The 13,738-nt window shown below is 39.0% G+C and overlaps 1 protein-coding gene across 2 annotated transcripts in view; it reads left to right on the plus strand.

Annotated features, from left to right (window-relative positions):
• Positions 1-13,738, plus strand: part of scube1 (signal peptide, CUB domain, EGF-like 1) — a 64,784-nt gene that overhangs the window by 40,882 nt on the left and 10,164 nt on the right. For both annotated transcript variants that reach the window (XM_084111688.1, XM_084111687.1), the window contains 5 exons: positions 3,541-3,657; positions 10,442-10,564; positions 12,693-12,809; positions 12,898-13,020; positions 13,105-13,224. In XM_084111688.1, coding sequence (XP_083967814.1) covers positions 3,541-3,657; positions 10,442-10,564; positions 12,693-12,809; positions 12,898-13,020; positions 13,105-13,224 — 600 coding nt within the window. The remainder of the gene's footprint in view (positions 1-3,540; positions 3,658-10,441; positions 10,565-12,692; positions 12,810-12,897; positions 13,021-13,104; positions 13,225-13,738) is intronic.

A 13,738-nucleotide genomic window follows, 5' to 3' on the forward strand; every position in this document is an offset into this window, starting at 1 on the left:
TTGCAAGCAACATATAAATGACAAATATTTGCAAAAATGTAATACCTCGTTACTTCCAAATGATTGTCAATGGAAAAATTAGACTTTTGCCCGTATAAGGGTGAATTTCTTGACTCTTTGACTGAAAAAGAAAGTTAAAGAGGCAAAGCAAATGTTTCTATTGGAATAATCTGAAATAATCTTTTTTATTTTAATGATAGTGTGCATTGATGAATCGTTCACATTAAGACCAGATTCTGAAAGTAAATAGGGTCGTTTTTGATTTGGTGTTGACTTTAATGTGTCTTTAATGGGGGAATGATCGTTTCAGGGTGAGGAAAAGAAATGCAGAATAAAGTTTTAGTTTCCAGTCCATCTGCTTCAGTTAGCTCTCCTAAGAGAGAGAAGATAACTCACACAGACTCGAAACTTCAGAAATATATCAGCCATTTAAATATTTATCCTTGAATTCATGAACCAAGTCCAAGATGTTGTCAGATCTGCCTTTGTATGGCAAAAAAACAACTGTAAAGTATACTGTAAAATATTTGGGAGGACAGACCAGACACCTTTATTGAAGTTTTTTTGTTTTTTTTGGTTGTGGCTAAAGAATATAAGTATGTTTTCAAATTATTATTATAACTTAAAAATAAGTTATGTTTGTGACAAAAAACCCAGCTCCATTTAAAATTTATCAGTGTGAATTACATTTAATTCTATCAGGTTAAAAACGATTTAGCCAAAGTATATTCAGTCCAGTTTTCAGTTCATACATCTCTCACTACTGATTGCTTTTGACAATTTTAGGTACCACCCAGGAACCTGACGACACAGAGATTTTTCACCCTTTATCACCTTCTTGATTCTTTGATCATTTCTGAAATAGTGTCTTTGGTTTATGAATTACTTTCTCCTCCCTGTAGTAGCTGCATTGAAGAAAGACCCAATGTTAACCCTCCTCTGTTTCTACCTCATTTCAGTTTGAGTTTGCCTCCCCCCGTGAGTTGAGATTTCATTCATTTTTCCCCGATACACATATACACACAGTATATTTCAACTGTAGCACTTTCATACCATGAACTGTATGGAGAGGTTGTGAAGGGTTTTGAGAGTCACATGTGATGTCATCACCATCTTACTCACTGACCTCATTATTTCACCCGTCTAAGATCATATTCCAAGTTTCATAATGCACAAATGGGCCTGTTATTATGACAGATTCACACAAGTAGCTTGGCTTTGCATGTGAGTGTTTGTGCAAGTGTGTGTGTTCTATCACACAGGAGCCACAGGAGAACGCTAGATTTGACACTCGGTGTTCCCGCTTCATCCTGCCCTCCTGTCACAGCTGAGGCCAACAGCACCAGGATGTGACCGATCCTGACATATTAAACTGGAAAGTCGGTGTCAGAAAGAAAGCTGCTATTGTACCTAGGCATGATGGAAAACCCAGAGACTGGAGAAGAAGAAGAAGAAGAAGAAGAAGAGAAAGCAAGACACAGAACACAAATAGGTGTTTTAAAAAGGTGGTCACTTAGCAGAAAGCGGGGAATTGAAGGAATTTGATCTAAATAAACTGCCATGTGTCGGGCACATGTGGAAAAGGGCCTGATATCTGATTCGTTGACCTCCGGAGCGTGATCCAAATAAATGTCACACACCTCTGGGCAGCTGTCTCTCGGCTCAAGTCTAGACTTCATCTGAAAGTTGTTGTAGGCACCAAAGCTCTAGATGTGTGGAAGGTCTGTGTGGTTTCCTTCACCTCCCAAAGAAGGGCTTCTTTTCAGCACTGGGACGTTCAGTCAAAATCTCTCCAGTCATCTGTGGGCTTTTAGTTTTAACTGGCCATTCGCCAAAAGGAGCCGGGAAACACGATCATGATGTCTGAGGAATCTTCATCTTTCGTTGTGGAGTGATATACGTATATATAAACATACAAATCCATCAATCAGAAAGGCATGCCCATTTAGAGTTACCACACCCCTTTTCGAGAACTTTTGGTGCCGGTATTTGGTGTAGTCATTCACAGCTAACTTAATCAAACCCTATTTTGTGTTTACGCACATCCCACGTACATGTCCCTGGGCAAAAGACGGTCCAGCTGTTCTTGGAGCAGTTGAAAAGCCCATAGCATAAAACTCTAATAACAGGGACTTTGACATGCTTAATAAATCATTAACTGAAAGCCACTTCACCCACTGGTTGAAAAAAACGTGCTGTTGAAGATGAAGATCTTCTACGCCTTTACTCTTTTGTGTCCTCAACCAAATTGCCTTTGGGTCTTTGTCTTTGACTGTCTGGTCAGCAAAAAGCAAACATGATGGCTCAAAGATCCCGTAACTGTTCCCAAATGGACATCTTGGCTTCCAACGTGACCTGGAGAATCAGACACAGTGTACTAACCAGGTGTGATTATGTGGGTATGTAATATAGTCGTTATGTGGAATGAGAGTTTGGACCAATGAGATTTCACAGTGGGCAGAGCAACTGACGAAACTTTAAAGTGTCACACTGTTGTTACACTTTATTTTAAGGTGACGTAGTTACATTGGACTTACTCAAATAAGTAGTGAGTAATAATAATTAACTACATGCACTTACTATAGAGTTACGGTTAGGGTTTTGTTTTAGGGTTAGTTACTTGTAGTTATGCATCATTTACTGTAATTACTATAGTAAGTACATGTAGTAATGTGTATCTATGTCACCTTAAAATAAAGTGAGACCCAAATATGTGGATGTTTTTTTTATTGTTGCATAAAATGATCAATAAAGCAATGTTTCATATTTGAACACAATGAATGTGTGATGACATCACATATAAGATGGAACTCTCATCTGAGTATTTAAATATTAATATTAAGTCTTAAAATATTTCATTTTAAGTTTTAATAATCAAAACATGTTCATATTCATGCCTCCATAGCAGTCTTTGGCCCATGTGCATCTGAGTGCAAGTAAAACACAATGTTTTCCAGTTTAACTGCTTATTTTGACTTTCTCTCCACAGTCATTCATGTGACAAGACTAACCCTCCGCTTTCCACCCTCCACCTTCAGAAACGCTGTCCGTTTTCTGACTTCCCTTCTATTAACTTTATCCCCAGAGGAAAAAATTCACAACTCTTTTCCTTTTGTTTGTCTTTTTTATTTCACATTTTGACTGACAAAGTAGCCAAGGAAGTCTTTATCTTTGGCTTAAGGACGGGCAGAGGGATGGTGTTATCAAAAAGAATTTAAAATCCAGCTCTTTTCAGGAAGTATTTGTTTCATGTCTGTCACGAACCTTGTCATCCTACTAAGTTCGAGGGCAAAGTGCTGTATTAGTTTTGTGATTCCTTTTAAACTACCAAATGCATCCATTGGGATTCATTATTTACATGCACCTCTCCCCAAAAATAGTTGCGGTCAAGCCTAGCTCTCAAAACGACTGCACATCCTCACTTAGTTCTTAGTCAACACTGTCTAGTGACTTTCAAAAACTGTTGAAAATTGATTTCTAATTGTGTTTATGCTCCCTTACTTCCTCTGTCTGTCCCATCCCGTGTGTTTATTTACCCAGAGACCTGTGCGGTGAACAATGGAGGTTGCGATCGCACCTGCAAGGACACGGCCACCGGGGTGCGCTGCAGTTGTCCCGTGGGCTTCACCCTTCAACCCGACGGCAAGACCTGCAAAGGTCAGTGTAGATGCGTGTTGTTTGTATATGACTTGTTTAAAGTTGCAAGGAGCATGTCCTGATTTCCTCCCTCTGTGTGCTTCTGAATGTCAGGGAACAATTTGAGATTTCCTGTATTTAGACTGCGAGGCTCGGATTAAATTGGAGACACGTTATTAGATGAATTCTTTTGCTCAAAATGGTCAGGTATCGGCGGATGTGTGGGGGTGTGTGATCCCAAGCCAAGACCAACTGGCTTTACGTCCGTTTGTCCTGTCGTGTGGAATGGGTCGGTGATGGCCGTGTTGTTGTTGCTTTGGCTGCGAAGCATTTCTCCTTCCGAAATTCCAGCTTTGACGTCAATGACCAGGGGTTTCAAAGTAAAACTGCCGCGTAGTGATCTTGGCATGGGATGATGGTGGGTTCTCTATAAACAAACACACTCAAGAACTCACTGACCATACTACGGTCCAGGAGACCTGCACACTTAGAGATTAATCGCTTCCTGTTCTTCCTTAATTTGATGAACGAGTGTGTGATTGGGCACCTGTGGGTCACTCCACTAGAATGCGTCTGAAATTGGCTGTTTTTTCTTCTTGTCATTTCCCTGGGAGGTTGCCATACTGATGAGGCGTGGTCATGTGACCGTTTCTTCAAGAAGGAAGAGAATGTAGCACGTATGTGCCTAAAACAGCCCCATCTGCGCTGTACAGCAAGACGCCTCCACAAACCAACCACTGTTTGATTAGTGAGGATGTCATACAAAACCACACACACATATAAACACACATGCAGAGCGCCATCCTGAGGTTTGACCTCTAAAGACCAAACAGGAACTTAGGCTGGACATATTGAAAGGCTTTTTTATTGTTGTTGTTAATAAATAACCAAGTGGCTTTAGTTTGCATCACAGCCGGGAGCATGATCTGCTACTGAAAGCAAGCATTTGATTGGACAAAAATTTGCATACACCCCTCAGTGCAATAAGAGTCATCAATTACTGTTCAGTAGAAATGTTAATTTATGCAATTATGCAAAAAAAAATCTGCTATACTTGCTTGAAAGAAAAAAACTCTGCTGAAACCTGCCTGAGCTGGTTTGCATGCTTTTAAGCTGGTTTATGATGGTGTCCCAACATGGTCAAGCTTGTCTTTACCTTACCCGCTGATAAGTGGCTGAAACCTCTTTAAAACCAACTGGTAGACCAGGTAAGACCAGCAAACCATTGTAAGCTGGTTTAAACCAGGGAATCTTTGTCAACATTCAACAAAGTGTACTTTTTGATGAGTTTTAGTGGGATGGCTTTAAAGGGGTGTTTTGGGTATCTCTGTGTTCGTATGATAAGATGGATGTTGGTCTGGTTTGGCTGTGACCCGCCCAAATAATTAGGCCCGCCTCAGGGTCTGCCTTCATAAATCCAGCACAAGGTCTTAGATCTGCTCACTGACACGCCATTTATCACGCACGCACTCATGCACTCACACACATACTTTTGGGTCAATTATCACAGGTGTGCTGTGCCAGTGACCACTTATTACTGCCTGTTAGTGAACTCTGTAAAAATAGCTTGTAATCAAGCTCTTTAGTAAATAAGAACAAGGATGTTACATTAGACTCTGGCTGTGAATGCTAGATCTGACGCTCTAGACATCTCTGTTCAGTTAGGGAGCAAGTGTAAGTAAGCTGTGATTATAGAGCTTCTTTTGATCATCAGTATCAACATATGAGAGGATGGTCTGACGCCTCTGACTTAAAGCTGATTGGCTGGAGATATAGGACACACCCCTAACAGGCTTAATAGAGCTCAGTAGTGACCATCTAATTTGATACGGCGCTCCCTCACAGCATTATGGGCCAGTATTTGTATTATATATTTTTTATATTTAATTTGTTAAATAATTGAAGATATAAATTTCATTTTTAAAAATATATTTTTTATTAAAATAAATGTATACAATTTATTATTTTATTTACAGTGAATCAAGGTATTTATATGGGAATACTAATTTATACAGAAATATACAAACATGCATCACATATGTAATATCCCATGCATTTCCATGTTTGTGAAATATTTGTGATCTCCAGCAAAATTATGATGGAAATATAAAGCAAATGACTTAAAGGGATAGTTCACCCAAAAATTAAAACTGTGTCATCAGTTACTCACCCTCAAGTTGTTCCAAACCTGTATGAATTTCTTTATTCTGAACACAAAAGAAGATATTTTAAAGAATATGGGCAACCAAACCATTTATGGGCCCCATTGACTTCCACAGTCTTCTTGTAGCTCAAACAGTAGAGCATTGGCGCTTGCAACGCCAAGGTCATGGGTTCGATTCCCAGGGATACGTACAACAACCACTTCAAGCTCTAAAAATAACCATAAAATATCAAGTACCATAAATGACTAAAAATGTATGACTGAACTGTAAATGTTTATTATGACTGTAAATGTAGGTTTTTATTTAGATAAATAAATTCACAAAAAATATAAAATGTAATGGGGAGAAAAAAAATACTATGGAAGTGAATGGGATCCATCAACTGTTTGGTTACCAACATTCTTCAAAATATATTCTTTTGTGTTCAGAATAAAGAAATTCATACGGGTTTGGAACAACATGAGGGTGAGTAAATGATGACAGAAACTATCCCTTTAACTTTACATCTTTAACAGGCTATCTGATGCTAAGTCGGTTAGTTTTAAGCCTGTGGAAGCAAGGACAGATGAAAGCACAATAATGATAGGTGTTCAGCCCTCATATGTAATTGGGATGTAAATGTTGCACATAACAGAAAAGGCACAAGTGCCACTTATGTAATAACCCAGGCGACTCTGCGCTTATACCAACGTTAACCACAGACTAAACAAAAAAGTGCATCACATAGAGATCACGCTGCTATGATAAGTGTATGTGGTGTGTAGATGTCTACAAGTGACCTTTCCTAATTTTTCCACTGTCATCTTCGCTTTACTTCTCTCACACTTTCTTTCCCCTCCTCAGTGAGTGGTCTCGCAGGGAGCTGCCCAATCTTGCCTCTGTGACATAATCATTTCAATAAAAACTATTTAGGGCATGTTTAAATGCCTGGATTTTATAAAAGGCCCTTCATCTGCGATGACAGACAGGGGAGCTTGGCCAGTACGCTGACAGACGCTCGCTCAGTCGCACGCGGGAAGATTGCGAGCGAGGGAGGATATAGAGGGTGATTGAAATGACTGCGAACAGTTTCCAGATGTTTGATTAGAAGGTGTGTGTGTACGGTGTCATCGGTGGAAATGAATTATGGGAGTGAACAGTTTGTCTTGTGTGCGTGTGTCTGTGTGTGTATGTTTCCTCGGTCCGGCTGATGGGACCCCAGGCACGTCTCTGCTGGCCTGCATACTTTTGTGTTTGGGACTCAAATAGCTTGAAAGGAGTTTAGATTTGGTCTTCCAGGTTACAGTTCTAGTACTAGTAGCTGATGGACTAGCAATAACCATGCTAGTCTGTCTGGTTTTGACAATATCTTTTATTATATATAAATATATACAGACATACATGCATACATACATACACACACATAGTCTATGCAATATTTATCAAAATGGTTTCACTTGTTTCAGATGTGGAATGAATTGCATTATTTCTACAATATTTTTATTTATTTATTTTTTGCTTTGGAATAATGTATACTGATTTGAAGGAGTGTGAAATTAATTAATTAAAATATCAATTTATGAACACACTATATATTATTATTACATTATCCTAATAATAATAAGAACAAAAATAAAAATAACATATATATATATATATATAAAATGTTATGTTAATTTATATATACATACATATATATATACACACACACAGTACATATACACACATAATGTATATATATATATATTTTTTTTTTTGTGTGTCTACATATATATACTGTGTGTGTGTGTGCGTGCGTGCGTGCGTGCGTGCGTGCGTGTGTGTGTGTGTGTGTGTGTGTGTAAACTAATAAATGAACAACAATTTAGTTTATTTAATATAAATTAATAGGATTAGGATATTTTTTTTTCTTTTAGTTTTCCAGGCAAGTATAATTTAAATCTAAAAGGCATTCAGTTTTGGTTGAGGCACTTAGAAGCAAAACAACTAGATGCTTGTTAGAAGAACTGTAAATTCTCCTTTGTTTTTTTGAGTTAGGTCTTTGAATTTTGGATTACTGAAAATCTATGCACATTTTTCATTTTTCTGTACAAGATTTTACAAAGATGCTGGTCTATTATATGATCTGTGATGGATTGCTTTTATTAGTCAGACAATCTCTTCCTGTCTAAGCAGGGGATTTTTGAGCAAAAATAGATAAGTGGACCAGCGGCTGGTTGCATAAACTGCTTAGACTATTCTTACAAGTTTGTCATCTAATAATTTTAAATGTGAGTTACATAGGTAGAATGGTCAAATTTGATATCCCTTACTAATTGCTAGCTGATCAGACTGTTTGATCAAACACAGTTTTAACTAGTGGCTATGTTTATGCAACTGAGGATCTTATGATGTTCTAGGGTCTTTTCAGCAAGCTCACCTGTCCTCACAGTCACCAAACAGCACTGTGAAAAGACCAAGCTGTCATACAGCAGGCCTGTTTTCTCCATCAGTTCTCCTTTTTTCTCTCTCTCTGTCGGGACACTGAGCTCTATTTGTATTAATACACACAGAGCCCAGTAATCCGCACAATAGCAGCCAGGCGGCATCACCTCGGATGACACCGGGCCCGACGGACCCCCGCGCGCTCCGAAGAGTTTTAGTGTCGGGGGTGAAATCACGCTGGTTTTTCCTGGCGGCTCTGGACAAGCAGCGCCTGTGTTATTACATGGCAAAATCCCTTTATGAACAAAGCAAATAAAACAGGCCATTTAAATCTCCAAAAAATACACTGGCGCGCTCAACGGCGCATTTCTCAGAGATTAGCTAGCCTGAGGTGAGCAGCCTGAAAACAATCTGCAAAAACGCTCCTTTTGTTGAAAACTCTGTCCTGACTTATTTGTAGAGGTTCATGTTTCCACAAATGTATTAATTTTAATTGCTTTTTTCTCTAAATATTTGGTAAGGCTACACACATCTCTGAGTACAGACCTTCGCTCCAGAGCTCTGGGGATCCCACATTCTTCTTGCAAGCTTTCTTTCTTTCTTTCTAATCAGATCAAGTTAGCGCAGCACTTGTTTTATAAGCGCGTCTCTGACTGCTGTGTGAGTGTTTACTCTCCCAGTTTCCAATCGAAAATCGATGTAGATGAATCCTCTCAGCCTCTCAGTCTTCGCCCCTGCAGTTGTTTATCATTTACAGATGTGAAAAATGTCCAATGTTTGCTTAAACTCAAAGCTTATTTAGTCCCATTAAACTTCATTATGTGGAATATCATTAGCCCCCTGCCTGCGCTAAGGAGCCATTGGAAAAAAGTGCATGTGTGTGTGAGTGTGTTTTAGGGAATAGTGTGAATGCTAAATCACTGTTAAACATTCCATTATGTCATTTGCACTATAATTAGTTTTTATTCTGTTAATGAATCCGCATGATGTTAAATTGGTTATCAAGCTGCATACACCAGCTCCCTGAAAGCATCTTTTCAATGCAAAGGTTCTGATGATATATGTGCGCTTTAGGTACTGTAGAACATCTTGACCTGAACACATATCTGACAGGTAGACAGGAAATAAACCGTCAGAGATGATAAAGCACTTCCTTTAGGTCATGGAGACCGACTGACCTCACGGCTCAGGCTCACACTTGCTTTTATTAGACAGGATAGGTCTTCTGATTCTGGAGACATCTGAACCATTGCACTCTACGGAGAGGTTTGATGTTAAAACACACAGATTGAGACAAGAAAAGTAGATATTATGATTCAGCACATCAGTCAAAAGATGCAAACTTCTAGAGAGCTTATTCTCCGATCCGTTTGTTCTCTTTCTCTTTATTATCTTTTTTGGAGAAATAGAGCAGCAGAGATAAATGATTTTGAGATGGGTAACATTATGTATTTTGGAAATTGGCTCTCAGGAAGAGTTTGTCTGTTAACTCTAACCCTACTTGCTGAGTTGTTAGAAGCTTGTTGATATAATGTGAGTAGTAAGATGGATGTGCTGTATAATATTGGTGTGTTTTGTGTTTGCTCTTTGCAATTGTACAGAACATTGGTCAACTACTCGTTGTTTTTAATTGTGCTTTATAAATAAATTGCCTTGCCTTGTTAATCAAATCAATTAAATGCTGTTTAGGCTTCATATAGCCCTAATTTAAGGCCATATTGCTCATCCTGGCTTTACAATGCATTTTTTAAAGTGGTAAACTATTTCATACAGTGGGATCCAAAAGTCTAAAATGTATAATCTGAATTTTTTTTAATCTGGGGTGCGTTTCCCAAAAGCATCGTTAGTGCCCTGTGTTCAGTTAGCATGTGTATCTGTGGTCTTAAGCTTAGTGGAAACTTTCTGTCCCACAGTTCAGTTAATATTAGTGCAAACCTGAGCCAGTGTGTGTTTGCTACAGCTACTGAAATAACTGCAGAGGAAACCCCAAACTCCACACATACACAGTTTTCCTACACATTTGTTGATGGGATTAGCTTTTATTGGGTTTGTGGACGGCGTGCCAGGGTTGGCTGATATATTTAAGATGATGTTGTGGAGCTGTGTATGTGGCTGCCTGTTTAGGAAAACTGTTTATATATCCAAAAAGCTGTTTATGAGAATAGTGGTACTGGGTTTACAACCCCGTATCAGTGTTTTTCACCATTATCATCATCATCTCTCTCTCTTCTCTGCAGACATTGATGAGTGTTTGGAGAACAATGGAGGTTGTGATCATTTCTGCCGGAACACGGTGGGCAGTTTTGAGTGCAGCTGTCAGAAAGGACACAAACTCCTGACCAACGAGCGCACCTGTCAAGGTGAGTCACTAAGTTTTCACACTACAAATTGTTGCTTTCTGGGTGGAAATACAAATGAACATTTTAGATCTACATGGGTACGGAGCCCTGGCTGCACATGACATCCAGGAGAAAATATATAATGGCCATTAATTAAGAGTTTGTTCCCTCGTTTTACTAAATCAGGGTCACGTTGTAATAATTTGTTTCCCTGTTCCCTTGTTTTAGTTAAAAAGGGTTTGTTTTACACAAAAGGATATGTTTAGGAAAATGTTCAGGCTGCATTGAACCACTTCAAGCTCCAAAAATAACCATAAAATATCAAGTACCATAAATGAGTAAAAATTTATGACTGAACTGTAAATGTTTATTATGACTGTAAATGTAGGTTTTTATTTAGTGAAAATCTTCCTCGCCACTCTCAGCTGTAAAGTTTTATTCATGCTTGCCAGCTACAGTTTGGAATTTTCTTTGAATAACGAACTGTTTATCGCACAAAGCTATTGTACGGCTTAAAAACATCTTGACTTGTTTTTGAATGAAAAAGAGCTAAAACTTTCTGGAAGACCCCATAAAGTTTGGGGTGAACTATTTTAAAGCCGTTTGGGCGAGACGTGGATGTAGAAGCTGTCTACACACACACATACACCGTCCCACACCTCTTCATTAAAAGCACCTCATGCACAGGCTGTTGTTTGGTTGGGATGCTGGCAAGCATTTGGCGTCGTATGAGGTGTGTGTGTGTTTAGTTGAGTTTACTGGAGGTGAATGGTGGCGGATTCCTATAAGCATGTCGGAGCACGAGTGGGAGTACAAACAGAAATTATTTTATTAAGCTAAACCAAAACACCACACCACCTTATTCCTGCTAATCAGTGTGTGGGGTGTGTATGTGTTTTTATTGAAGGGTGTGTTGTTGAAGCGCGATGTTGTGGATGTGCCAGCTGTGCTAAGATGATCTTTCTGTCATTCTTGTCTCTTTTCCCCGCTATGTTTATATAGATACATCTTTAGTTTTTAATTATTTACTTTTCTATTCCCTTCATACCAGAAAATAGCTGCTTGTCTATTCTATGGGTGTGGCAAAGTGGGTGTAACAATAATATTAAATGTAGAGTTGGCAATTTGTTTTAGAAACACTTTTTGTTATATTGGTTGAAACTCTCTTTACATCCTGATCAATAAGAGGTGGTCTGAATTTTAAAACATGTACAGAAATCTTCTGTGGAAGTCTCAGGACCAAAAAATGTTAGTCCAATCGATAAAATGTCCTACCTGCCTGTTAACATATGTACATCCGCACACCCTGCGGATAATAAACCTTTATTTGTAATGTTATGTGCTTTGAGACATGAGGTAGTTTAACGCTTTGCAGACTCTGCTCTGGCTGTGTGCGTTCATGTGTTTGGAGGAGGCGTGGCTTTGGAGACGCTCTGAAAGGAGGGTGGGATCTCATGCTTTCAAAGCTAGCTTGCTATTGCTAGCCTCCCCGAAATTGCCTACCCTACCTTTAACTTTAGTGTGTTTTGACTGCCATGATGCTGCATGACATGGATCTCTCTCTATGGTATCTCTGTCATCTATTTTTAAATGACAAAAGTCATTTAGAAAAGTAAAAGTCTCCTCAACATGATGCATGATTGCGATTTTAACAAACATACTAAAGACCTATAAACCTAAAGTAGGATAAATTGTATGCTTGTCGTAGAAAGCACCACTAATTACTCTGGTTGCAATTGTGGCTTTGAAAAACGTAACCAAAAATGAGTCTGTAACCCTTTACAGTGTCCTTGCTAGACATGTTACATATAGTTACTATAGTAATTACTATAAATTGTGCATTTGATGTAATAACCCCAAACCACACCCTAATCCAAACCCTAACCCTATAGTAAGTACATGTAGTTAATTATTATTACTCAGTAGTACTTATAATGACACTGTAACATGGACACATTAAAATAAAGTGTAACCATGAGTCAAACGTGCTGTTTTTTGTCTTTTAGGATAGTGATGAGTATCCAAGTTTCTGGTGAAATCACTTTTGTGGGGTCCTTTTTACTACAAGCCAGCCAGGAAATGATTATACACAATTGATTTGCGTTGATGGTGTTGTGTGTGTGTAAATGTGTGTGTTTGTCCTCTGCAGATATTGACGAGTGTTCCTTTGAGAGGACATGTGATCACACCTGCATCAACTACCCGGGAAGCTTTGAGTGTGTGTGTCACAAAGGTTACAGCCTCTATGGCCTCACACACTGTGGCGGTGAGTTCACAATCTCAATACCAGCCAATGGTTAAAAAAATAATAATAATCATAATTTGATGGACAAACTGACATCTGTGCGTAACAGATATTGACGAATGCAGCATTAGTAACGGGAGCTGTGAATATGGCTGCGTGAACACACCGGGCAGTTACGAGTGTGTGTGTCCTCCTGGACAAAAGCTCCACTGGAACAAGAAAGACTGTGTTGGTAAGTCCTCGTTTCATTCCCCGTCCCGAAATATCCCATAATGTTAGTCGTTTCCATGGTAACCGTACCTCGATTGTCCCTCAGAGGCGGTAAAATGCCTCGCGAATGGGAAGCCGGCACCTCGTGCTCAGCTCAGCTGCACTAAGACAGGTGGAGGAGAGACGTGTTCGCTGTCCTGTCCATCAAACGCCCTTTTCCTGGCTGGTTAGTTACCTTACTTTTTGGGATTTCTGTGGAAGTCATTGAACGGCATGTTGTATTCTGTGTTGTTTGGATACATTCAGTGCAGTTTGATTTGTTTAAATTCAGTAATGTACATTATAACTTGTAAATCTGTTCACTTTCTTATACATCTGAAAGGAATATATTTATTTAGATCAAGCAGCACTCTATGATTATTGGCTCAAACAGTCTTTGCCCTCTGCTACCCTCTAGTGGCTCAAACCTTACATCACAAAATTTGCATGCTTGGTTCAATCAAATCAAGAACCTTGATGATGAAGAGGCTGATGGAATGAGGAAAAACTGGCCAGAAATGAGAAAGCGCATGAAAATTAAGCTTTCAACAACTCACAGTCTGCTATAATGACGTTGAACATGCTAGCATTGTCATATCTGTTAGATTACCAAACAAACAATAAAGGGCAAGATACGTTCAATTGGCCTGACCAGAGGAATCACGTGAATGTGATATTTGACATTCTGTGAGAAAGTCACT

Source organism: Abramis brama (genome assembly GCF_963993115.1).
Source record: "Abramis brama genome assembly, chromosome: 4".
NCBI classification, from domain to species: Eukaryota; Metazoa; Chordata; class Actinopteri; order Cypriniformes; family Leuciscidae; genus Abramis; species Abramis brama.